Source organism: Lasioglossum baleicum, chromosome 8 (assembly GCF_051020765.1).
Source record: "Lasioglossum baleicum chromosome 8, iyLasBale1, whole genome shotgun sequence".
In the NCBI taxonomy this organism is placed as follows: domain Eukaryota; kingdom Metazoa; phylum Arthropoda; class Insecta; order Hymenoptera; family Halictidae; genus Lasioglossum; species Lasioglossum baleicum.
In genome coordinates, this window is record NC_134936.1 from 884,174 (window position 1) to 909,900 (window position 25,727).

General features: G+C 40.4%; 1 protein-coding gene and 1 long non-coding RNA gene across 2 annotated transcripts in view; one reads left to right on the forward strand and one right to left on the reverse strand.

The window, feature by feature from the left end:
• Positions 1-25,727, reverse strand: part of LOC143211245 (dynein axonemal heavy chain 5-like) — a 179,722-nt gene that overhangs the window by 134,920 nt on the left and 19,075 nt on the right. The window contains exons 2-3 of the mRNA XM_076428729.1: positions 19,755-20,000; positions 19,500-19,663 (exon numbers count right to left, since the gene is read on the reverse strand). Of these exons, the coding sequence (XP_076284844.1) occupies positions 19,500-19,663; positions 19,755-20,000 (410 nt within the window). The remainder of the gene's footprint in view (positions 1-19,499; positions 19,664-19,754; positions 20,001-25,727) is intronic.
• Positions 6,685-13,359, forward strand: LOC143211255 (uncharacterized). Its single transcript, XR_013009425.1, has 3 exons — positions 6,685-6,770; positions 7,105-7,329; positions 12,559-13,359. It is a non-coding gene; the product is annotated as an uncharacterized LOC143211255 (long non-coding RNA).

Genomic DNA, 25,727 nt, shown 5'->3' on the forward strand with positions numbered 1-25,727 from the left:
CAATTGTAAGCTATTTTCGGAATGTGTTAGTTTTGAACGAAAGAATCTTTTTTAAATGGAACCTCTTTCTTTTATTCTTTTTATTTGCTGTACCATGCACAAATTTCCTTGAAGAACTTTCTGTTCTGTTCTATTAGCTTTTGCCATTTTAAGGTAACTTATTATGTTGTTGAATAAACCCACGAATATAAATATCTTAATTATATCATCGAATTTTAATTTAACCCCTTGCCGTATTTTAACATGACACTCGTCATGAAGTTTTTAAACGAAGTATAGCAAATACAAATACTTCTTTTACATGAAATAAAATTTTATTTGTTTGTAATCAGTATTTTTAAGCATTAAAATAACACTGTCCAACAGCCAAAAAGTATTTCGATTCCCACTATGCGATTCTTGTAGAGTTTTCCGCGCTGATTCCGAATCTGGTTTTAATTTTTTTTCCTATACGTCCAGTTTTTGAGAAAATGGAGTTTAAAAAAAAGACATATTTTTCAACTTTAAACAAATATTGCGATGTTATTATAAAAGATATTGAATTGTTCTTTACAGATTTAAGATTCTGTAAGATTGTCTTTAAGATTCTGTAGACTTTCCCGAATACAGTGATATCCAATATTAATACATTATGATTGTTTAAACATGTTTAAACAATGATTAAAGACGGAGATGCACCACTTTTGCACCAATTTTTGCGGATATTTTCCAATTTATACCACGCGAAAGAGCAGACTTTTATCTTGAGAAACCCCCGTGTGAAGTTTGCATGGTCCACGTTTTTTTCGAACCAGAAAGCAAAATATCTTCACGCGACATGAGTTTCCGCCAGTGGCGCTCGGGACGGGATACGGCGCAGCGACGGGATACGGAGCGGCGAACGACCTTTCTGGTGGTGAGCGCCACTGGTGACAACTCATGTCGGGCGAAGATGTTTTGCTTTCTGGTTCGAAGAAAACGTCGACCATGCAAACTTCGCAGGGGGGTTTCTCAAGATAAAAGTCTGCTCTTTCGCGTGGTAGAGTTCAATTTTTCGCTGGACCTTTATTTTTTGAGATAAATTGGAAAATATCCGCAAAAATTGGTGCAAAAGTGGTGCATCTCCGTCTTTAATCATTGTTTAAACATGTTTAAACAATCATAATGTATTAATATTGGATATCACTGTATTCGGGAAAGTCTACAGAATCTTTTGCTGTAAAGAACAATTCAATATCTTTTATAATAACATCGCAATATTTGTTTAAAGTTGAAAAATATGTCTTTTTTTAAAACTCCATTTTCTCAAAAACTGGACGTATAGGAAAACAATTAAAACCAGATTCGGAATCAGCGCGGAAAACTCTATAAGAATCGCATAGTGGGAATCGAAATACTTTTAAAAAGTTTAAATTTGTTGGACAGTGTAATTGTAGCCATAAAAAAATGTAAATTTTCTTATCTTTTCTACGACATTTTAGGGGAGAAAAACGATTGAAACAATCAATGTAATTGTAAAGATAATGATGCGGCAAGCGGCTAAGAACGCTACGAACTTTGGTTTCAACTTCAACCCAATAGAACAGCGCTCGGATTTACTTACTCGCGACGGCCAAGTTTAGAAGGTTACGCCCCCTCGACCCGGTCGCACGTGTCTCGCTCCCCGTGGCGGTCCTTGTTTGGAGCCTCTCAGGCGCGTTCCATACTACGGACATAAAGACTGTGCGTAATTCTGCGGGGGCGTCGGGAAAGACGGAAGGGGTATCACATGCCGGCTATCTTGACATGATCAATATGTGGTGCGCTCTATAGGCGACTTTAAATACTAGTGTAGCGTCTGTAGTACGTGGAATAACCCCACTTCTCCCGCCCGCGCGTGTCGCTCCCCGTGACACTGGTAGCACCAGGGCCGCTACGGGGAAGGAGACGCGCGGGCGGGAGAAGTGTTCCCGCAATGTTATACAGGGTGTCCCAAATGTGGTGTACTTAATTGAAATGGGAGGTTCCTGAGACCATTCTAAGAGACATTTTCCTTTGCACCAATGTCAACTGCGGCTTTGTTTAGGAGTTATTAACGAAAAACACGGACCAATCAGAGCGCGCCCTGGGCGGCCGCGCCACACCGCGCCGACAAGCGAGTGTCGGTGGTACGCCGTGACATCGCAACGAACAAGAGTTTCTCGATTATGTGAATGCTCTCCGATTTCAATGAGCTTTGGATATGTGGTCAAGATCATTATTCTGAACAACATTTCTGTTTAGACTTTTTGGCGATCGGCTTTAGTTTACGAGATTATCGCGAGAAACTTTACTTGTAAATCCATGGGATCGATGTACTACTAGCTCCTATCCGATTTCAATGAGCTTTGGATATGTGGTCAAGACCATTATTCTGAATAACGTTTCTCTTTAGACTATTTGGCGGTTGGCTTTAGTTTACGAGATTATCGTAAAAAAAGAGAAGAAGCACAGAAACTGATTGTATTAAAAACTCACGTATTCAGCCGTAAATCCATTTGCTGCTTCGAAATGTGTGTCTTGAAATTTCTCCACACTCACAATCATTGTTCACATTTGTCAACACATAGTTATGCACTAATAATAATTGCCATATCCCTTGTACTGCTGCACAAATCACAACAATCAGGTAATGCAATCACTAGACCGCGGATTTCATGTATTTGTAGCAAACATGAGTAGTTGCATTTTAATACAGTAGAGAGATTAAAATAATTTCAAAACACCATAGTATTATTTTCAACTTCTTAAAATGACCACAGTGAGAATCAAATATCTGTCTGGCTCCTGTCCCTTGTAATAGCGGCAGCCAACATTAATGTTGCATAAAGATCCGTAGTCTAGTGATTAGTTTAAATATTACTATCAAAAACACAGCTAATAGCAACCGTTAGCTTTGAATTGACAAGTCTTTGGAGATGTTCTCTCTACCGCGGCTCGAACGACACTGATTTTCCGCAAGATTTTTCTAAAGAATTTAGGAAGGGCATTTAGAGTGTCGAAATTCGAAATTCACGCTGTAGCACGAGAACGACGGGACGGTTGGACGAAAAACAGGATACGAGAAGGACCGCTGGCAATCACATGTTTAGTTTCTCCTGTAGATTGGTACGCAGAGTCGATGGGTAACCGTTCGAAAACGTCGTCTGTCCTTCTTTTAGAAAGTTTCTTAAGGAAGGTATAGGACAATAGGGATGCTACGCTGACCTGACATTTTTACCCCTTGCTGGGTAAAAGGACGGATGACGTTTTCGAACAGTTACCCATCGACTCTGCGTACCAACCTGCAGGAAAAACTAAACATGTGTTTGCCACAAAGCTTACAGCGGTCCTTCTCGCATTCTGTTTTTCGTATAACCATCCCGTCGTTCTCGTGCTACAGCGTGCACATTTCGAATTTCGACACTCTAAATGCCCTTCCTAAATTCTTTAGAAAAATCTTGCGGAAAATCAGTGTCGTTCGAGTCGCGATAGAGAGAACATCTCCAAAGACTTGTCAATTCAAAGCTAACGGTTGCTATTAGCTGTGTTTTTGATAGTAATATTTAAACTAATCACTAGACTACGGATCTTTATGCAACATTAATGTTGGCTGCCGCTATTACAAGGGACAGGAGCCAGACAGATATTTGATTCTCACTGTGATCATTTTAAGAAGTTGAAAATAATACTATGGTGTTTTGAAATTATTTTAATCTCTCTACTGTATTAAAATGCAACTACTCATGTTTGCTACAAATACATGAAATCCGCAGTCTAGTGATTGCATTACCTGATTGTTGTGATTTGTGCAGCAGTACAAGGGATATGGCAATTACTATTAGTGCATAACTATGTGTTGACAAATGTGAACAGTGATTGTGAGTGTGGAAAAATTTCAAGGCATCTGTGTGAAATAAACATACGAATTATTTATCGATTCGAAAGTGAAAGTAAAATTCTGGATCGTCGACTTGACCGCGCATCCCTTAGGCCTTTTATCACCGGCTGTGCAGTTCGTCGACCTGGCCGGACGTCCCTTAGCTTTCGGTACTGTCGTATACCTGAAGACATCTGTGCAGTTCGTCACCGAGTGACCCAGTGACACACATTTCGAAGCAGCAAATGGATTTACGGCTGAATAAGTGAGGTTTTAATACAATCAGTTTCTGCTTTTTCCCTCGTTCGGGTAAAGTTGCCGTAAGTCGGGTAAAGAGATCCACCCATATGAATTGACAAGTAAAGTTCTTCCGACCGACAAAAACTGTAAAGGGTAATGTTGTTCAGAATCATGGTCTTGACAACATATCCAAGGCTCATTGAAATCGGAGAGGAGATAGTTCAGATAGTACATCGATCGATTTACAATTACAAGTTACTTATCGCGTAAACTAAAGCCAGCCGACAAAAACTGTAAAGGGAAATGTTGTTCAGAATCATGGTCTTGACAACATATCCAAAGCTCATCCAAATCGGGGAAGATTCACATAATCTCGAGAAACTCTTGTTCGTTACGGCATCGCGGCGTTACACCGCGCTCGTCTCCCGGCGCGCCGGGCTGAACGTGTCATCGCGCGTCTAGGGCGCGCTCTGATTGGTCCGTGTTTTTCGTTAATAACTCCTAAACAAAGCCGCAGTTGATATTGGTGCAAAGGAAAATGTCTCTTAGAATGGTCTCAGGAACCTCCCATTTCAATTAAGTACACCACATTTGGGACACCCTGTATAGATGGCAACAGTAGTTGATCAACACAACATGGCCGCATCACGACCATCCCTCCCCGTTCGCTCGACGCCCCCTCTCACCCAGAAGTCTACTTTACACACGCTCAGTCCATAAATACTAAATAAATAAATCTGAGCGCTGCAATAGAATAATCTATATTATTTCCACAGCGTCATCATGTTGTTTCTCTTTCAGCTACCGAATACGGAATTCAGTAAATAACGTGGCAAATTCAGATGCGTTGAATGTAATAGACTTACAGCCAGTTGTGGAAATGCACTGTGAAGCTATTAAGTTGGTACCATTGTTTAGATCGTATTCACATATCCGAATGTTATTGGTCTATGTTTCATTATATTTTTATTACCTGTTTTCTTCGTCTTGTATCATTTGATCAACAATACTCCGGAATATTATGAATTTGCAAACGAAGACACTCTAAGAAATTAGCGAACGAACTGAGGATACCGTGTTTAATAATGGTGATAGTATGTATTGTCGGGTTCGGTGTAAATATATATCGTGTAAGTCGTAAGTATTAGTAAATTTATTGTATGTATATCCCCATCTATCTCCAAGAGAACGTAACAGAACTGCTTCACGTATGTTACAGCTGTCCATGAGTATCTCTTTGGAGGGGGGATATGACGAAGTGGTGATTTCTTTCTTCTTCGTCTTAGTATATGTGGCGTTTATATTCGGTAACAATTATAGTGGGCAAATAATGTTGGACAGCAGTCTTAACTTTTACCAGGAAATGTAAGTTTACGTTTTTCTGTTTAGGAGATGTTACCACCGAGCAGATCGATGAACTTAACACTAGGTTTACGGAACTCTATCCAAATTTTTGGCCATTTTTTCAATAATATTGTATATAACCAAAAAATAAATTTGGTGAACAACTCCTCGGGGAAGCATATCTTAATTAAGAATATTAGAAGCCGTCATTTTGACGGGTCCCGTAAACCTAGTGTTAAAGTCAAATCAATTTCTAAATATGTACATTATAATTATACTCTATCCCACTAGAGAACAGACTCGTTCTGCGCAACCTTCTGAGCTGATCTAGATGGTGGAGGCGCAGCGAGCCTATCATTTCCGACTCCCCACACTCACTCCCACACCCCATTTTCTTGAACCAATTAGGGCGAAGATGCGCAGTGAAGAACGAAAACTGGTCGTTACACAAGTCCGTTCTCTCGTGGGATATAGAATAGTTTCCAATTTCTTGGCCGCGAGGCCAATAATAAAATAAATACTACTCGTAGTAATTTAAGTGTGCTGGCGACGGCGACATGCTTCGGCCACGCGATCTTATTTCATTCTGTCCTTCTCTATTTGAAATAGTAATATTTTTCGCGGCGCTACGGTTCGATCAAATTCTACACTGAATATAGCTATGTTTGTAAGGCATGAAACGTTTCAATTCGGATTGGAACCTGTTAACGTTTTCGATTCGGGTTTGAATCAGTCAAAATGCCAAGTGCTATTCTATTGGAGGAAAACAAAGGTGGTGTGTGTTTCGTCCTAGACCCGCTAGAGGACGAAACACACACCACCTTTGTTTTCCTCCAATAGAATAGCACTTGGCATTTTGACTGATTCAAACCCGAATCGAAAACGTTAACAGGTTCCAATCCGAATTGAAACGTTTCATGCCTTACAAACATAGCTATATTCAGTGTAGAATTTGATCGAACCGTAGCGCCGCGAAAAATATTACTATTTCAAACTGAAAAATTGCGTTCAATAAAATTCCCTCCTTTGTCCTTCTCTATGTTCGGCTCGTCGATTGAAGTCTCGGCGCGATAGACGCAGTCGTAAAAAGTAGCCTCTCTACGCTACTGAAGTCCGTTCAAAACACGGGTGTTGGGACTTCGATTGAAGAATTACTGTAATAATAAAATAATGAACAGAATATTTTGTTTGGATTAGATGCAATACGTTATGGTATCGTATACCACCAAAAATGCAAAAGATGGTGTTAGTCGCATTGATCAGATCTCAGCTAGCAGTAGAGTTCAATCTTGCCGGTTTATTTGTACCGTGTTACGAAGGCTTGACGATGGTAATTGATCGCATACGTGCGCAGGGTGTCCCAGTATGTATGATATAACCAGGAAAGAGATGATACTGCATAAAAGAAAGTTAGAAGTAAGATAATTGAGTTTCAATGTTCGTTAACGTGTGCATACCCTTGAATCATTTGTCTACCCTGTCGAATGCTACACGTGGTTTACGGAAATGGAAAGTCCCATACGAAAAAATTTTCTTCGATATTTTCAGCTTATTTTGCTACTTACTATCACCTGCTTTCTATTTGTACTACGAATACTGGGACACCTCGTGCAGGCTATTCTAAATGATACTTAACAACCAGATTCAACAAACTCTCGTTTCAGATGATGAGCTCATCTTTTTCCTATTTTACACTCCTTCGTTCGGTGCAGTAGAACTTTTCGGAGTAATTGATACGACGACAGCGTTCACGGAAGATCAGCTTACGAAAGCAACATGTACCTATCACAAGTTACAAACTACTAGCTCCAAATACTTTCGATGAAACGTGATTTCAGCCACTAGCAACTCAAGACACGCATATTTCGATAGAATCGACTGCGGCACTAGTAAGTAGTCAAGGTACTTCTTTCGATGGAACCTTTTATCCTCTTTAGCTACAAACTTCCATGTATGTATATATATTTATTTCCTGTTCCCTTACGGGTTACAAGGAGATACCGTTCCCTTTACAATATAATGTTTCAGTTACAATTTTTATTTATCTCTCTCTGTACAAAATATATATAATCTTCTTTTCTTTCACACTACTCTTTCTCTCTCTCTCTCTCTCTCACACACACACATACACATCCCTCCCTCCTCTCCCTCCCTTGTTCTTCTCCTAATCTTCTTTTTGCCAGTTCCCTCATTTTACTTGTACTCACGTCTCCACCAGTGCCATTGCATTCCTTCTTCCTAGATCTTTCCACGGTCCATCGTCTTTTCCTATCTTTTCTGCTACCTCCCAGAGAATTTGCTTTTCTTCCTTTCTCCATCCTCTTCTTTTCCTACAGTTCTTTTCTAATGTCTTCATCTCTTTTTTTTAATCTTTCCCATCTCCCCCTCCCTTTCCTTCTCCTTCTCTCTCCATTCGATTCCTTCTCTGTCCCTCAATACTTCTTTTTTCTCGTCCCATTTCCACACCTTCCCTTCTATCCATGATTTCATATATCCTGTTTTGACTGTTTTCCCCTTTCCTCTTTCCTTCTTCGTTAGTAACGAATCGTTACCTGTCTTAAACTCCATTGCACCCTTCTTTCTTCCCATGTGAGGTCGTCTTCTATCCTTTCTTTTCTCCCTGCCAATCTCTTTTTTTCTGCCACTATCCTTCTTTTCTGTTCCATTGTCGCTACTTTTACCACCGCCCATTCTCCCTTTCCTATCCCCTATTCTACCCCCTCTCCTGACTTCTTCAATTTCGATGTTTTCTCCTATCACCCCTATCAAGTTCCGTACTTCTTCTTATCCATCTCTCCACTGTTTTTCATTTCTATACCCTTTATTATTATATTCCTTTTCCTTATCTCCCTTCCTTTCTTTCCCACTTCTTCTGCAACACCTTCAGCCTACTTTCCACTTCTCCACTTTTCCTTTCTCCATGTTCTCTTCCTCTCTTATTCTCTATCCCTTCTAGCCTTTCTTCTATTTTATCCTCTATTTTCCCTTCCATCTCTATCTCCTTTATTCTCTCTTCTATTTCCCTCAGCGATTTTTTGTCCTTGTCCCTTTCCTTCTCCCACACTTCTCTCATTTCTTTCAGATCATTCATCACTCCCTTTATCTCTTTCCATCCTTGTCTCCACGTCTCTCTTATTCCCTCCTTAATTCCTCCTTAATTCCCCCCTTATCATCTCTCTGATTTCCTCCATCCAAGTCCTTTCTTGCTTGCCTTCTGTATGCTTTTTTCCCGGCGTTCTTTCCATCCTCTGGCTTCCTTTAATTACATCCTCTTCCTTTTCTTCTCTTTCCACGCTCTCTCACTTTCCCTTTTTTCTCTATCCCTATCACTATGCTTTCCATTTTCTGTACTCTATCACTTCTTTCTCTTTCTTGTTCTTCCATCTTCTTTACCCTTCCTACGCTTTCTCTTTCCTTTCCTTCCTTTTCTTTTCTTTCTCCCATGTTCACTTCCTTCCACCATCCCTGGTTCCTTTCTTCCCTTAACCACTCTCTGATTTCTCTTAATTCACTCCATTCTCCGTCTTCCTCCGTCCCACTCTTATCTTGTCTGTTCTCTCTATCCTTTTTCACTGTCGTTAGTTCTATCTTTTGGCCTTTTTTAACTAATTCCCCTTCATTTTCTTCTTTTTCCTCGCTCTCTCTCGCTTCTCTTTTTTTATCCGACCCTATCGCTATGCTCTCCCTTTTCGGTAGGCTACAGCTTCTTCTTTCTTGTTCTTCTATCTTCTTTACCTCATTTCCCCGTTTTCTTTCTTTTCTTTCCTGTTCTTTCCTCTCCTCTGTGTTCATTTCGTTTTGTTTTGTTTTGTTTTCCTATTTATCTTCCTTCTTTATGTGCCTTCCCGTCTTCTGTACTCTGCCCTTAGTTCTTTTCCCGCACGATGTCGCTCTCTTCACCGTCTTCACCGTCACTTCTGCCTCTGCTCGCCTCTACCGCCTTTTTCTCACTGCACTCCTAACCTCACTTTCGGCTCACTTATCTTTCTCTCCTTTCTTCTTTTCCCACTTATCTTTTCACATTCTTATTTCCAACTTCTTCTCGGTACTTCTTCTTCTTCTTCTTCTTCCTGCGCCACTTTCCTGCTCTTCCTCCCTGCCTTTCTCTTGTTAACATCACATCTTTCTCTTACACTCGAAAACAGACACCTTCTCACCATGCTTCCGGAAACGGAACTCCAGCTACAAACCTCTATAAGATATACAGTCAGTGTTCCGATATTGTTGAGCATTTTTCATACGATGGATGGCCGCCAGAGGCTCTGCGCGGAAAAAACAGTGACGTATCTATGATGACGAGGTAGTGGAGCCAGGGAGGGAAATCTCCCATGTATAATGTATGGACCTTAGCACCGCCATCTATCCTACTACCCTCAACTAAAACCTGTATATATATAGCTATACGATTCTATAGCTATATATAGATATATAGCTATAGATATATAGCTATAGATATACCTAGTATACCGCTTACTTTAAACTCTAAGTACAAGGATACAATAATTTTGTATAAACATAGTTTAATTTAACAATTTTTTATTTTAATGTAATATAATAATACATAATGAAATAATATAATAATACATAATAAAATAATAATAAACATAATAAAATATACATAATTTGTCTTGAGCACTCATGGTATCAGCTTGACGGTGAAGATGCTCCATCACAACTTGTGATACTCCAGTCTCGACTGGAATTTTCCTTAGCATCTTCTTCAGTGTTGTTTCGCTGGGTAAATGTTGGATTTACCGACAGTTTCAACATCGCCTCTACTTTTACAATAGCTTAGAATAACCGAAGGCAGTATAAGGGCTGTAAGCCAGATGTGTTGTAAGAGGGTCTTGCCTGGAAAAACCCTCGACGCACCAAGGCCACTATTCATAAGACAGAGGCCCGTAGATATGCTATATAGGACCCCGTTTCCTTTTTCGAGAGTCAAGTATCGTTCAGGTCAGTTTTAGTTAGTCTGTTGCAGATCCTCTTCAAGGAAAGACGTTTCGTTCCGAGCCGTTCAATAAAGTCTTGTTTTTCGAACATTAACTCTGACTTTGTTTAAAATCAGCACCCCATTCCCAATAGTGAATTACACAGCTTCCTCAGTAGCTTGTACGATTTCGCTGACTGCTTCAGAAGTGCTAAGGCCAATATCTTCTCATCCGTCGTGTAGCGCCTTCCCTGAAAACATATTTCATAAAGTTATAAATAAGTTACAATTAAATAACACAATGAAAATACAGCATTTTTATCAGACTAGATTCTGATAAGGCTCTTGCTCGTTCCAGTCGTGTCTTTAAATCTTCTCTCTTCCTGTTTGCATAACGGTTGCGTTTCAGTAATTTCTTCGCAACGCTGTACAATCTGGCTGCAGTTGGGGTCAATTGGCACTTTTTCATGCCCCGCAGCAGTATATTTTGGCTCTTCTGTGGGGTTGAACACTGCTGTAACTGTCCTGATGATGTACTTGGACCAGCTTCGTTGTGTCCATCAATATCCCACGCTGTTTCTTCGTAAACCATATCTATACTTGGCGTAATCAGTTCTTCATGATTAGTGTCTTCATTTGTCAGCGGTGTAGCAGATGCTGGATATTCTTCTGCTTCTATATTTTCATCTGCATATTCCGTCTTCTCACTTTGCAGATGTGTCTTCTGCACTAATATTATTTTTTCATGCACTTTTTTTCACTTTTTCTTCTAACTGCTGCACTCCTTTGCACCTCACTGTACACTATCCTAAAAAAAACTTTAAAAAATTTTGTAATTTATGCACAAAATTCCAAAAATAAGCTCGAAAATAAGTTTCCTGAGTGCCGTTCAATTTTGCAAAATTATTTGTAAAATTGATTTAACACTGAGCAAACTTCTTTTTTCGAGGTTATTAATGTTGTTTTGTGATGATAAAATATAAAATATTATAAAAAAATCCTGTGAAATCGTCGTTTTTGCAAAGTCCACACAATCACGGGGCACGTGGTTGACAATTGAAAGTTGATTTTGGCGGTAGTAGGTAGTAGTTAAATATTAGCGCCAAATTCTCCGCCCAATAGCGACAGGGATTGAAACAGTGCTGTGATCGTGGTGCCATCTAGTCTAGTTCCCTCGAACTGTACTAGGCGGTCCAAGGCCATACATAAGAGTTTTCTCCCCCTGAGTGGAGCTCTGCGCCCTGCGCCCTGCGCCTTGAGACAGTTATATTGGCACGGAAGTACCGAAACAATCTGTTCCAGACAAAAAAACTTCAGGACGTGTCCTACAAGTTACAAAATATACACAAATCCACATGTTATACATTCATTTTTCAGAATCAAATCATACAAATCTTTTCAAATTCTGCAGTGTGCTCAAGGTACCCCATTTAATCGAGAAGCTTACGTTACTGAGGCTGCAAGCGCCTCTAGCGGCAATCCATTTTACGAAAAATGCTCGACGATATCGGAACACTGCATACAGTAGCGGACAAAAGTTTAAGACCGCTCTAAAGAAGACGATAACTTTTTTAATATTGTACTATACGATTTGAACTTTTTTGGGAAGCTAGAGCAATTAGTTTACTAAAGGATGTGAAAAGAAATTTTTTCAAAAATTATAATTGATCGGAATTGTTGAAAAAATACTAAAAGTTGATTTTTTAACATTTTTATGTGGCCCTATATTGAAAATTTAAAAAATACGTTTTGTAGATCTGTGTAAATTAAACATATTCTGAAAATTTCGTCAAAATCGGTCGACGTTGCAATTTTTACCATCTTTAAACGTTTGTAGCTCATTGCAACATCGACCGATTTTGACGAAATTTTCAGAATATGTTTAATTGGCACAGATCTACAAAACGTATTTTTTAAATTTTCAATATAGGTCCACATAAAAATGTTAAAAAATCAACTTCTAATATTTTTTCAACAATTCCGATCAATTATAATTTTTGAAAAAATTTCTTTTCACATCCTTTAGTAAACTAATTGCTCTAGCTTCCCAAAAAAGTTAAAATCGTATAGTACAATATTAAAAAAGTTATCGTCTTCTTTAGAGCGGTCTTAAACTTTTGTCCGCTACTGTCCGTATGTATAAGAAAATTATATTGAAAAATTCATGTAATTCTTCATTAACTATAAGGCAAACAGCAGCTGAAGCACCAAGAACATGCAGATTTGAGATAGTTCAAAGGGTAATGAAGACCCAGTCAGCCAGGCCGGCCTCGAGTAGATATCGAGCACAGCCTGCAAACGTGCGATGCAAGCAGATAGCGAGCATTATGCTGGCAGAACGCTGCTCGAAGTCGAGGATGCTCGGGATCTGCTCGATTCTGGACAGCACGCCCGCCGAAACTTATTTGTTGCGCAGATATCTGGCATTTTGCAGGTAGGGTCTGCCCGGCAGAAGCTGCGGGCGGTACACAGACAGCTCGGTCCTGGATTCTGCCTGCTTTTAATGGCGAATGCCGTTATACATGGCAGGTCGCACTAATATTAGTGCCACCGACGAGAATACCTCGTCTGTGTTAGTGCGACCCAGGCAAAATCCAGGACCGATTTGCCTGCGTTCTGCCGGGCAGATAACGCGTCTTTCTGCCAGCAACTATTTGAAGAGACGCAAAATGTTGAAAAAACCACCACTAACAAGTCACCATAAAGAGATCCGATTGAAGTCCGTAAAAGGGCGGCCATAGAATATCAGGGGAGACCGACAAAAATGGCACTACACATTATTAATATAATGTTAGAAAATTTTTTCAATTTATTTACTCTATTTAACTATTAATACACTCGTTATTGTACCAACGTTGTTAGCTGTATCATATTGTACATATCTCAATAAAGATTGACATAGATCTATCTATCAGTTCGGCGCGCCGCGCGCCGTCGCACAGTGGGCGAGAAACCGATCTTTTTCGACAAAAATCTGCCGGCAACTCAGTTTTTCATCGATTCAATTGGAATTTTTTTAAAAATGTGCGTGAAGAACTGTACTTTAATGATGTGCTGCGCGAAAATCGTTAACTGTCACAAGAAATCAAGAATCCTTATCTACAAAACCTAATAACGCCGATACTTCATCCGCCCATCCTATAAATTTGCATGTCCCAGCTGAATTGACGACACTTCTTATCCCTAAACCCTAAACCGCAGAATTTTAAACTGTAAATCTGGCCCTGAGAATTACCAATTGAATAGAATTACATTCGGCACTTATGAGACTCACCATTAATTTATTGATCCAACAGCAGCGTTTTCGCTTCTTGAGAAAGAACTTCCTTGTGCTTGCCATCCTTTATTCTTAGAGAGCGTATAAGTGGATCGGATGATAATAACATATGCCGTATAATATCTATATTTGTCTTTTTGCGGCAACACATTCGGGAGTTTTCAACTCGTGATTTCCTGAAGACTTTATTTGCCTTTTCTGGCTCTTCTGAATACAAACCAATTGGCAGTTCAAATGTAGCAAGTACTTCACTTCCATGTTGCAGTACCTTGTGAACTGATGGAGGTAGTTTATACCATGGATAAATTTTAATAAAATTTTCTGTTTTTAATTTTTTTCACAGTTTAAAATTTTGCTGTTTAGGGTTAAGAAGTGTCGGAAACTCAGCTGGGACATGCAAATTTATGGTATGGGTGGATGAAGTATCGGAGTTATTGGGTTTTGTAGATAAGGATTCTTGATTTCTTGTGACAGTTAACGATTTTCGTGCAGCACGTCATCAAAGTATAGTCCTTCACGAACATTTTTAAAAAAATTCCAATTGAATCGATGAAAAACTGAGTTGTCGGCAGATTTTTGTCCAAAAAGATCGGTTTCTCGCCCACTGTGCGTTGTCCCCGCACCGTCCCACCGTTCCCCACAAACCCACGGGTGGATCGAGCAGCTCGGGCCTCGCGGGGGCGGCGCGGCAGGGAGAGCGGACGCGATGGATCGACGCGCCCAGCTGATCGTTCAGTTCGTCTAATGACACCGCAAACGACATTCGATTACGTAATCCTCAGCCTTCCCAAGTTTTTCGTAACCATCTCGTCGACCCACCGCAATTTTATTTTCACATCATTTTTACCTTAGAATCACGGTATCGTTCCAATTTCGGAAACGACCGCGAATTTAAAACATATAATTTCATTCTTTCGAGGAAATGTCACATGTGTTATAGTTTTGTCGCAGCTACAAGAATATATTTTCACTTATTATTAAAGTTCCTTGAACCGAAGCTGTAAGGAGGGCGCAGAACTGTATAGAATGTTACAATACAATGTAAATAATAGCATTGGGAATGAGGGAGGAAGAAAATTCTTACTAAAATACACTTTTCGTTCATTTTCCTTCTGTCTTATAGTTTTGTCGCGGGGTGTACATTCGATCTACCGATGCTATTCGATCACTTCGAAATCTGTAGAAATAATTATGTCACGAAAATATGAGTGGAACGGCAGCTAACGTATTAAATGAAACGAAATTACTTATTTTCTTTAATAAATTTAATTTATCTTTTAAATTAAAATTTAATAAATTAATGCGTGCTCGTATCTCGAGTTCTATTAACCACTATTACTAAAAATTTAAGGAGTGCTTATCGACATTGTTAGAAAAAGGAATCGTTATGAACATTAAACAGCCAGAGATAATTAATTTATCAATAATTATAGTATCACGACGATCGAAATCGCTCAATCAGACAGTAAGTCAGTCGGGCCGAGGATTGCAGCAGGAGCGGACGGACTCCGGGACCAGGAGGTCCTTTCTTTTTAGTTTAAAGATGAGCAGAAAAAATACTTTTACGTACACCTCTGAGCAGTGTTGGGCAGATCTTATTTTAGATAATAAATAATTAAATAACAAATAAACGTGTGATTTTAATTGCAAATATGTAATAACTAAACTTTTTAGGCCTAGCTGCCTATAGAAATATATTCGGTTGGCAAATAAGTTTGTCCAGTTTTTGTGATTTATTCCACTCTAAAAAACCGAACGAACTTATTTTCCAACCCAATACAATTTAATTTATTATTTGTCAATACAAATAATTTTTTTTGCTTTTTATTTTAATAGCCAAATAATAAATAACTTGTTATTTACATTTTTATTTAAATAATTATTTATTTAAATGAATTTATTTATTGCCCAACACTGTGTGTGTGTGCCGCTGAGGGGGTAGTTTGGGACTCGGGGGAAACGGATGTTCGGTTTCCCCAATACCCACTAAAAAAACTGCTCATCTAGGACCATAGGCCCTGTCCTCTCTCTCTCTTCTGGCCCATATAGGACAATCGGGGCCCCGCTGTTTGCATTTCTCCCGACTCACAGTGATTCTCCCGACTGACCGTCAGTTCTAGTGCAAATTAATTATTGTGCGAGGCAAAATTGACATTTTGTGTAAAAATTACTTTTAAATATTTGAGTAAAGTAAATTAAACATAATTTACAATACTGACTACTTGTTTATTAATATAATAATTATTAATCCAATACTACATTCATTAAAATTTTTTAATGGCCTTCGAACTCTTGCGGTTTCAAGTTTGTGAATGCCAATCTCATTAAAGGGGAATACTATGAGTCGATTCTCTAACCACGTCTTATAAAAAGATATTAAGTAAGATGTGTAACTGTTAATAAAAACAGAACTCCTTAAAAAGTTGTCATAATTTACTTTATTTTTATACCTTCTAGGTGTATGTCACTCCGTAAGGATATTTTAATGATATTATCGACACATATAATATGCAAGTTCATTCGTAACAAATTCATCAGAATGCCAAAAATATTGTATTTTAAAATTTGACCTTGGTCGAGCGAGAGTGTGGTGGCGCCCTCACACACCGATAGACACGGTATACGTACACGAGGTTGCAAGGGTCCCGTTTTCAAACCACGTCTCGCTAGTGCACAGTTGGGGCTCCTACGTAGTCACAATCGCTAGATAGAAGACCCACCAAGTGTTCTTGGTGTCTAAAATGGCTACTTTTGTGTTTTTGAGGCGTAATTTTCATTATTCGGCAGCATGTAGTGGAGTTTGAGAAGCATTTGGCGGCGCGACAGTGCTGCCACTGTCAAGACACATACATTTTCTTAAATATAGAGAGATTTAAGGTTCTTATAGAAACAGCATACACCTCTTATAGAAACATCTTATAGAAACAGCGCACTTTCAGGGACACATACAATGTCAATGCAACCTTTATTATGTTAAAGTATACGTGTTTAAACACACAGTTTGAAATTTACGAAGTACACCCCTAAACGGAGGGTTTCGGCACAAGTATCACTTCCATGGCATTTTTAGCTAGGAGCGCTAGTGTCAGTTTCTCAATATTCAGTCACTGTTTTACCGATTCAGTCACTGTATCGGTAAAATATCGATGAAACAGTGAAACTCTCGGGCCGCCCGATGTGTTATAAAGCATCGCGCACCCGAATCAAGCCCGCCCGAAAGTCTGAGCCCGACTCGAGCCCGATTTTCAGGCGGCCCCCACACTCCTAGTACACAGACAATGGAACAACAAAAAATATTGTATACCCACAAGCATTGTGAAATAAAACATATTAGAAACGTGCGCTTTCGCTTTTCTATGTTTTCCAATTAACCAGACTGAGCCACAGCAACGCGTGGCCGGATACAGCTAGTTTATTAATAAATATGTGTTAATGAATACAGTGGCGGGAAAACGAAATTATACTTTCAAATTTATTATAAATATATACGAAAACTGCCACAGTTTTTGCAAACTGAGACAGCTCGGATTATCAAGGTCACCCTCCTTTTTGATTAGTCGTTTTGTGTCGTTTCTTCAACTGCTACGGTTATTAAGCGACGAGACCTACAGTTTCAAAGTGGATTCTGAACCACCTTGGGCACCACAGTTTTAAATGGCACATGGAAATATTTCCAGAGGTGCCGGGCGGCGGGATACGAACCCGAGACCACGGAGTCCGAATTCGCGCGCTCTACCCACGGAGCCACTCCTGATTAACCCCCAAGAGGTTTTAGCGGGTAAACTTCTCCTTGCATAACCAGAAATGTTTGCCTTTTTCCAATTTGGGCGAAAAAATGCGAGAAATCCAAATTTCGACCCTGGAGGATCAATGATTCAAAAGTTATAAGTGTTTAAAGTTGAGCGCGCGATTCCCAGTGTTTTTGACAGGTAAGAGCGTCGTCATGTTGGTGTGTAGTGACGGTCTCGTACCACTTGCCGAGCAGAGTCGCTGGGTGGCTGTACAAGCATGCGCTTGTAGGGGACTCCCTGATGGTCGAGAGTGGGGATCGGCGGTGGCGATCGGCACGCCGAACCTCGCTCACTCTCTCTCGTCTTCCGACCGCCGAAGAGGACGGACCTAAGCCGCAACTCGACGCAGTACTATTTTACCCTTACCGCACTGCGAATAGGAACGCATTCACTTATTCCTATAGCCGTGTGGGGATATTGTACCCCCACTCCCGTGCTCCTCTGCTGCTGGCTTTCGAAATGGTCGGACGTGTTATTTATATAACCTATCCTTGTGAGCTACTGGAGTCATAGCTTGTGAGAGCTAGTGCCACTCAGTGATGCCAAAAATGCGCAACATTTCACGCGCATGCGCGGCGATTAGGCTCAGTGTAATAAGATTCTCGATGAAATGGGGTACCTTGAGCACCCCGCAGAATTTTAAAAAATTTATATGATTTGATTCTGAAAAATGAATGTATAACAAGTGCATTTGTGTATATTTTGTAACTCGTAGTACATGTCCTGGAGTCTTTTTGTCCGGTAAAGATTGTTTCGGTACATTCCTGCCAATATAACTGCCTCAGGGCTCTGCTACTTCACATAGATACGGTACTGTTTGTCGCGCATGCATGTGAAATGTTGCGCATTTCTGGTATCACTGGTGCCACTGGACCTTCTCTTGGCACCCCATTACCCACAGCCGTGTGGGAAGTTAGATTTCCTGGTGACAAAGAATATATATCGTAGAGGAGTGAGGAATACAAGTACACCCTTGCACGATGCACAATTACTTTTATTTACGAGAGACAATACTATTTACACGTCAGGCCACAACGACCGACGAACCGAGAAGCAGTGATGCCAGAGCTGTGGTACTGTAGTACTAAACCATACCCCCACCATAGCCTACTATCGCCCCTACGTTCATTTCCAATGCGCCCGCGCGCTACTGACGCCATTATCGACGGCACGTCGATCGTGCCGATCGATCTCTTCCATTCGGTCCGTCGAATGATTCGCACGTGTCTTGAAGTGCTCTGCATCCATCTTGATTAGCCATTGTGTGGCGCGCGGTTTACTTTAACATCGCGTTATTATAGTGACTCAGTATTGCGTATTCTATGTACTGTGCTCAGTGCAATTGTTAATAAATTGTTATTGGTGTTTACACTGGTTAATTGTGTTTCCACTTGATTTATTCCACGGGCTGAGAGTAAGCTCACCGCGTGTGGTTAAAGACCGTTATTGATCCTTCGTGGACCAATCCTTACAGCCGCGTGATTGTGCTGCCACCTAGCGGCTCCGTTCAGCAAGCGGCGTGCGAACGTCACTGCACACTAACATGGCGGCGCTCTTACCTGTCAGAAACACTGTAGATCGCTCAAATTTCAACACCTATAACTTTTGAACCATTGATCCTCCAGAAACGAAATTTGGATTTCTCGCATTTTCTCGCCCAAATCTACTGGATAGCATAGGAAAAAGGCAAAACTTTTTGGGTACTTACTTAGGAACAAAAGAATGGCCTAGTAATAATAAAAAATATATCAAATGTTGTTGAATGCACTCTATTGATTTTTTGGGGAGGTTTAGAAGTTACAGTACAGCTTTCGACGTAAGGCAGATGAAGGCACCTAATCGGCTTTCCATTGTTCATGAGTAGCCCGCGAGTTTATAGGTACTATAAAGTTGTCTGCAGATCATAAAGTGGTTGTCAGAGCGATGGTATTTTTCGTTGGTGAAGATTTTTAAATGATGGTTATTGGTGAATGGATACCCCGGCCATATGAAGCAGCCATTTTTTCGGTTATGAACATGAGGATTAGTAACGCGAAGAAAATGTTAAATTCGGAGCATCACCTTGTTAACTCTCGAGTTCCATTGTGATACTCCTTTCGCAACGCCGGCGATCGTTTTTCCGACTAACGTCAGGACTTCTTGAACATCATCTAAACTGGGCTTTACCGTCACCACTGGTATCATTAAGGTTGCGTGTAGTAGAAATATCGGGCTCGGTGTCTGTTCTTTTTCGAATATAATGATTAATTCACTCGTCTGTCTCTATGAAACCTAGCAGGCAACATTTTGTATGTATTATTCAATGCTGGTAAATACCTGGATCGATGTCCCGAATGAAACGTTTCCTAATAGCGTCCAGGGAACTTCGCGTAACCTTCGTGAGAACGTCCACGACTTTTCTTGTATAATATCTTCTCATCTCGGACACTGCATTTTGCACCATGTCCTGCATACCCTTCGGTAAACTACCGGGCGTAGTTAACAGCTGATGGGGATCGTCGAATAAATTCCAGACCAACGACCAATCGTGCTGAACAGTTTGGTCAACGACTTCGTCGGTTTCTGTAAGTTTTACGACAAATAATACAAGTCCAAACAATAAATGAGCCGCTGATTTGCGTAATTGATAAATGGGGTATTTTGGCTTTGAACTTTCAAAATTCGTAAAAGTTCGAGTTCGTGAAATTAATTTTGGTATAGGCATATAAAGAATGTAACTGCCAGTTGAAACGTGCAATCATACCCTAACGAAATGGTTGGCAAACTCATTAGTCAAAAGAGCCAAATATCAACAGTACGACGATTTATATTTCTTCCGAGAGCCAAATTTCTTTACAGGAACCGTTTTTTTGTTTAGAAGTCGGTTAAAACTAGATACACTGAAAAAAACTAGAATTGAATTTGAATTTAGATATTGTTGGAATTTTAGGTTAAGTTATTTTATTATTTGAAAAACACATTATACATATTCTCAAAGAAAAGAAAACATTTTTGTCGTCAAAGAAACGCACCTCAATACAACAAACTGTCGGAACTTGACATTTCGAACAAACGTGCGTTATTTGCTCACACGCTTCTACGCTTCTAATCGCAAGAAAGAATAACACGTGTTAGCAATCGGTAACATAGGAATTTAAAGATTTCTATTTACTACTCGTATTTAACAGATATTTAACAGACTATTTAATATTTTATATGAGACTATTTGAATGTAGATATAACACACTGACTGATTGAAAACTGCATTAAAATACTATTAAATTAAAAAAAATTAATTAATTTTAAACACGTCATTCGTGAAAGAGCTGTACTCAAGCAGCCAAAGAGCTGCATGTGGCTCGCGAGCCGCAGTTTGCCGACCACTGCCCTAACAGCATATGTATAGATAGAGTGATCCTATAACTTTGACCATCTTGAATATTGTCGTTATTTATAACAATATGAAAAAATGATACATACAAAACGTGCATGGTGTAGAGGGGAAATATTGCAGGGTTGGGCACACTTCATTTGAAATAAAATAACAAATTACACTGTCCAACAAATTTCAACTTTTATTATGTTCCCAATATACTGTTGGGCGGATGTTATAGAGTTTTTTCCGCTGATTCCGAATCTGGCCTTCATTTTTCTCCTACACGCACAGTTTTTGAGAAATTTGAGTTTGAAAAAAAACACGCTTTTCCACTTTGAACAGATATTATGATGTTATTATAAAAGATAGTGTATTATTCTTTACAGCAAAAGATTCTCTAGACTTTCCCGACTCCAGTGATGTGCAATAGTAATACATTTTGATTGATTAAACATGTTTAAACAATCATTAAAGACGGAGAGGCGTCACTTTTGTACACATTTTTGAGGATATTTTTCAATTTATATAAAAAAATAAGGGTCTAAGGGTCCAGCGGAAAATCGAATTGCACCACGCGGTAAAGCAGACTTTTATCTTGAGAAACCACTCTTTCTACTTTCCAACGTCGACGTTTTTTCGATCCTGAAAGTCCAGTCGCCAGATCGAAAAAAGGGCGTCTACCTGCAAAGTATTCCGAACCTAATGGAATTTTGACACGTCATTTAGGGGTACTCTGGGGTGTCGAATCTGAGTTTTTAACCTCGAGCACCCAGTGCTAACTTGGGGAGGGAGAAAAAACCACGATTCTTATTACCTTGTTTTGGTTTTTCGCCTATTACTCAAAAACTGAACTAGAGGGTTATTGTTGCTCGCTCGCTTCGCTCGCTCGCGAGTAGGGTTGTTTTTGCTCGCTCGCTTTGCTCGCTCGCGGATAGGACTGCTCTTGCGAAAGGGTTAGTGGTACGCATGGCTAGTAGTACCTATAGCTATTAATGTTTTTTTTTTATTTGGTGTGTGACCCTCCACGAGCCACACAAAGAACTTCCCGATTCGTTAGTTGCAGTGTATTATTATCATTATTAAGTGTACGTTTTAAGAAGATTATACGTTTTCAGGGAAATTCAATAGTTTTCTACTTATCACAATGTTTGCTATATGGCGTCACATTAAACCAACATCGTATGCTCGTTGCTCGCTTGGTTCCTTGTTATAGCATACTAATGTTGCAAAATAAATTGTATTAATTAGTTTTTCGCAAACGATACAACTCCTCATTATCCGGGTTTGCAGTAGTGATCTTGGTTTTCTTCGATACTGTTAATTTAAATTGTCCCAAAATATATAAACTGCGCTCAATTTTGAAACTCTGCTCAGTGCTACATACAATATTTGTAAAGTTCGCCTTTCTGATTTTTTAAAATCCAAACATACTTTCTCGTATGTTTGTCCCTGACTTTTATGAATCGTAATCGCTTCAGCAGGAACCACTGGAAATTGACTACGTGTGATTTGATATTTTTCCTCACTCTACATATTTACTTGATTCGATATTTTTATTATTGGAGTAAAATTTTGATGAATATTTGTGCATTTTTCATATAATCACGATAACGAGTTCTTACTTTCACTCCTACTCTGGCCAATTGAAAATCTAACCACAATATAAACGGAATTTTAGTATTTTCTTGAAAAGTAATAAATTTTAATATTCCCCATGTGTGCTCCATTAATCAATCCGTTTTCAACATCAATGTTATTAATAATTATCATATAGTTTATATTAATTTTCACTTTAATCTCAGTTAATAATTCGTTTTGAACTGATTGTTTTTTTAAAGATTGTAATATAAATTTTTTTTTGTACTTTCATCGATATTCTTTGAAAATGTATTCTCGCGAGTAGAGATGATTAACTCACTCTTGCATTGGGATAATTTTCGATTATTGTAAGCGGAAACATCATCGTAAGGTACAAAAGAAATTTTTAAAAAATCGAAAAAAATTTTTTTGTGTAATTACGTTTGTTTCTTCGGTGGAAACTTTCCGTTCTCTCGTATAAATTGCATTGTTGAATGAACTTCTTTCGAAAAAACTAAAAAAACTAAAAAACTACTTGACCAAAATGGACCAAAATCTAATCAACTCTAAGTTACAGCGGGGCACATCGATTGCATCATTCATCATTCTGATCGCGTTGTTACTTTTTCTGAAAACGTTAACGAAAAATTTGATTACATAGAAACGGCCATACACACACACACACACCCACACACCCACACACACACACACACACACACACACACACACACACACACACACACACACACACATATATACGAACATTTTGCTGAAAATAGTCTAAAATGACTGCAATGACCATGAAACGTGAAGATCTGCTAAAAAATCGATTTTCGATTTTCGGGGTCATTACAATAACTTCCCTATAAAATCGGGAAGTTAAAAAAACGACGGCGGGGCCCGGTCGGGGATGTTTTTATTATTATTAATATCTATGTGTATTGTGACGTTGCAAGTCTGCGACGTGACTTCTCCGTTTGAGAAACGGTCAAACAACCGTATTGGGAGTGGACCGGACCGGCCGTTAGCGATTGCGAGAACCACCCGCAGATTTGAGCACTCCTTGAGGAAGACATTCAGATTAAAGATCGCTCCTAATACCATCGGTTGTACGCGCCGAGAGTGGCCACTTACAGGAACGTACCGAGGGAGCGACGATTACCGTAAAGGCGCCCCGCACCGAAGGATCAACCGGACGCCAAACTATTGGCTGCAACCAAAATCATTCCAGATCTGGAGAGGTGGCAAAAGGGCACCGCCGCACACGAGCAAAGAAACTCGGAGGCGATGATGTGGGACGAAGGGGTCACAATTGCAGAACATCGGGCATTTTGGTGGTCCCGCCGTCGTCTCATCCCGCCTACATTTGACCCCGGCAAGGGTGGTGCGGAGGAGCGCCTGGGAGGATTAATCTTCCCCGGTCGTCATAGGCGATCGTTATTTGGTGTTGGAAAGGTCGGGGGCCCGAAGACCTGTTCCGAGGGTTCGGTCCTGCAACTAGACATAGTTACGTTGCGGGTGCGCCCATAGGAAATTTCGGTAGGACGAAAAGAGTGGGGAGACCGAGAATCGATACGTTCCGTCGATGCGAATCCGCGGATCACTGTCGCGCTGATTGTCGAGTTAGAGAGTTGTCGCTATTTCCGAGTCTCGTTACCAAATTGTAATCTCGAGTTCCGTCGAACCGAACTGTACGCGTCGCGGGTGGCTTCTACGCGTTAGAGTCCGGTGACTAAGGGACGAGAGCGAAGGCGGAAGTTCCGGCCTTATCAAAGAAATTCGGCGAACCTCGCTCCGTCACGGTAAGTCGATTAAGTGATCCTAGGTTCGTAAATTCGTGTTGGCTCAATAATTAGTGCGAGGACGAGACGAGAGCGTGTCGTCCTCGATCATTTGGTGTTTGCCGAGGCATTCAAGCCTCGTGCTTTGTGCTCGCGTTCTTTCCGAGAGCGCTTTGACTCCGGTAGAGCGGTCTCCCCTTCGAATAGTCGGAAGTCTTCCTCGAGGAGCCGCGTCGGAAAAGGATAGCTCGATCACAGCGAATTCGGTAACGCGGCGTAAATCGCGCTCGTCAATCTCGCGACGGTCCGTAGGAATCGCGCCGTCCACCTGCGCTTCGTGAATTCTCGTCTCTCGTGAGACTTGCATTGTACCGCAGTACCGTACTCCCGTAATTCGCGAAATCTCGACTAACGCGCTCCGCGATCGAACAACTATCGCAAAAGTGTACAAGGAGCGCGGGCTCCCGGGTCGCGGCCACGTAACCGCCCACCTGTAATTTTACGTTAGACAACGAATAAATCAATTCGATCCCGAACTGTCGAGTTTATTTCCGACCTGCGAGATCCGTCCTGCTGCAAGGGCTGTCCCCGTTACCCTCTGTGTTCGAACTCCTGGCTGTCCGTGTCGTCTAATTCCGTCTGTGATCACGAGAAGATTCGAAGCTCGTGTTCGAGTTCCTCGAACACGAGCCGTTGGTGTTACTTTGTGTGGTACTTCGGAGTACCTGGCGCCCGAACAATAATTTCGTGTCTTTCTCGAGTCTTCTCGTCAATCGCCTTTGTCCCGAGAGGACCGTGTCCGCGCGGCCGCGCACGGCCCGTCCTCAGCGACTGTAAATTCTCGGGTGTTGACCATTTTCGCCGGCCGGAAAACCGTGCGAGAAAGGGACAACGTCACAGTATATTGCTTTAAACATAACACCAACAAAAATTTAAAAAGGCTTGAATCCACTCGATTGAAGTAAATAAATTGTGCTGTCCTCCCCAGTTAAAAGTGAAAATGTAAGGGGTATCCGTAGTATGAAGATTATATATAGATATGTTGAAAAACTAAAGTTATGAGCCAAAAACTTGCAATTTCCTGCTAAATGTCACAATGCGTGGCTCAAAATGTCATTTTGAGAAACATTTCCTAATTTTGAACGCCTGTCTCTCGGTGCCTATTGAGTCAAAAAATAAAGATTGACTGGTGAAATTTGAAGGAAATTTAATGCTCTTTCCAAAAATGAAAAACAAAAGTTCTGAGGACCCACAGTTTTTGAGTAATAGGCGAAAAACCAAAACAAGGTAATAAAAATCGTGGTTTTTCCCCCTCCCAAAGTTAACACAGGGTCCTCGAGGTTGAAAACTCAGATTCGAAACCCCAGAGTACCCCTAAATGACGTGTTAAAATTTCATTAAGTTGGGAATACTTTGCAGGTAGACGCCTTTTTTTCGACCTGGCGACTGGACTTTCAGGCAGGGATAGGAATCCTAACCCTAACCGGGTTCGGCTCTCCGTAACCGTAGAATAACCGACTAACCGGGTTAGACAAAGAAACTATAACCCAACTAACCCGGTTAAGGGTACGCGCA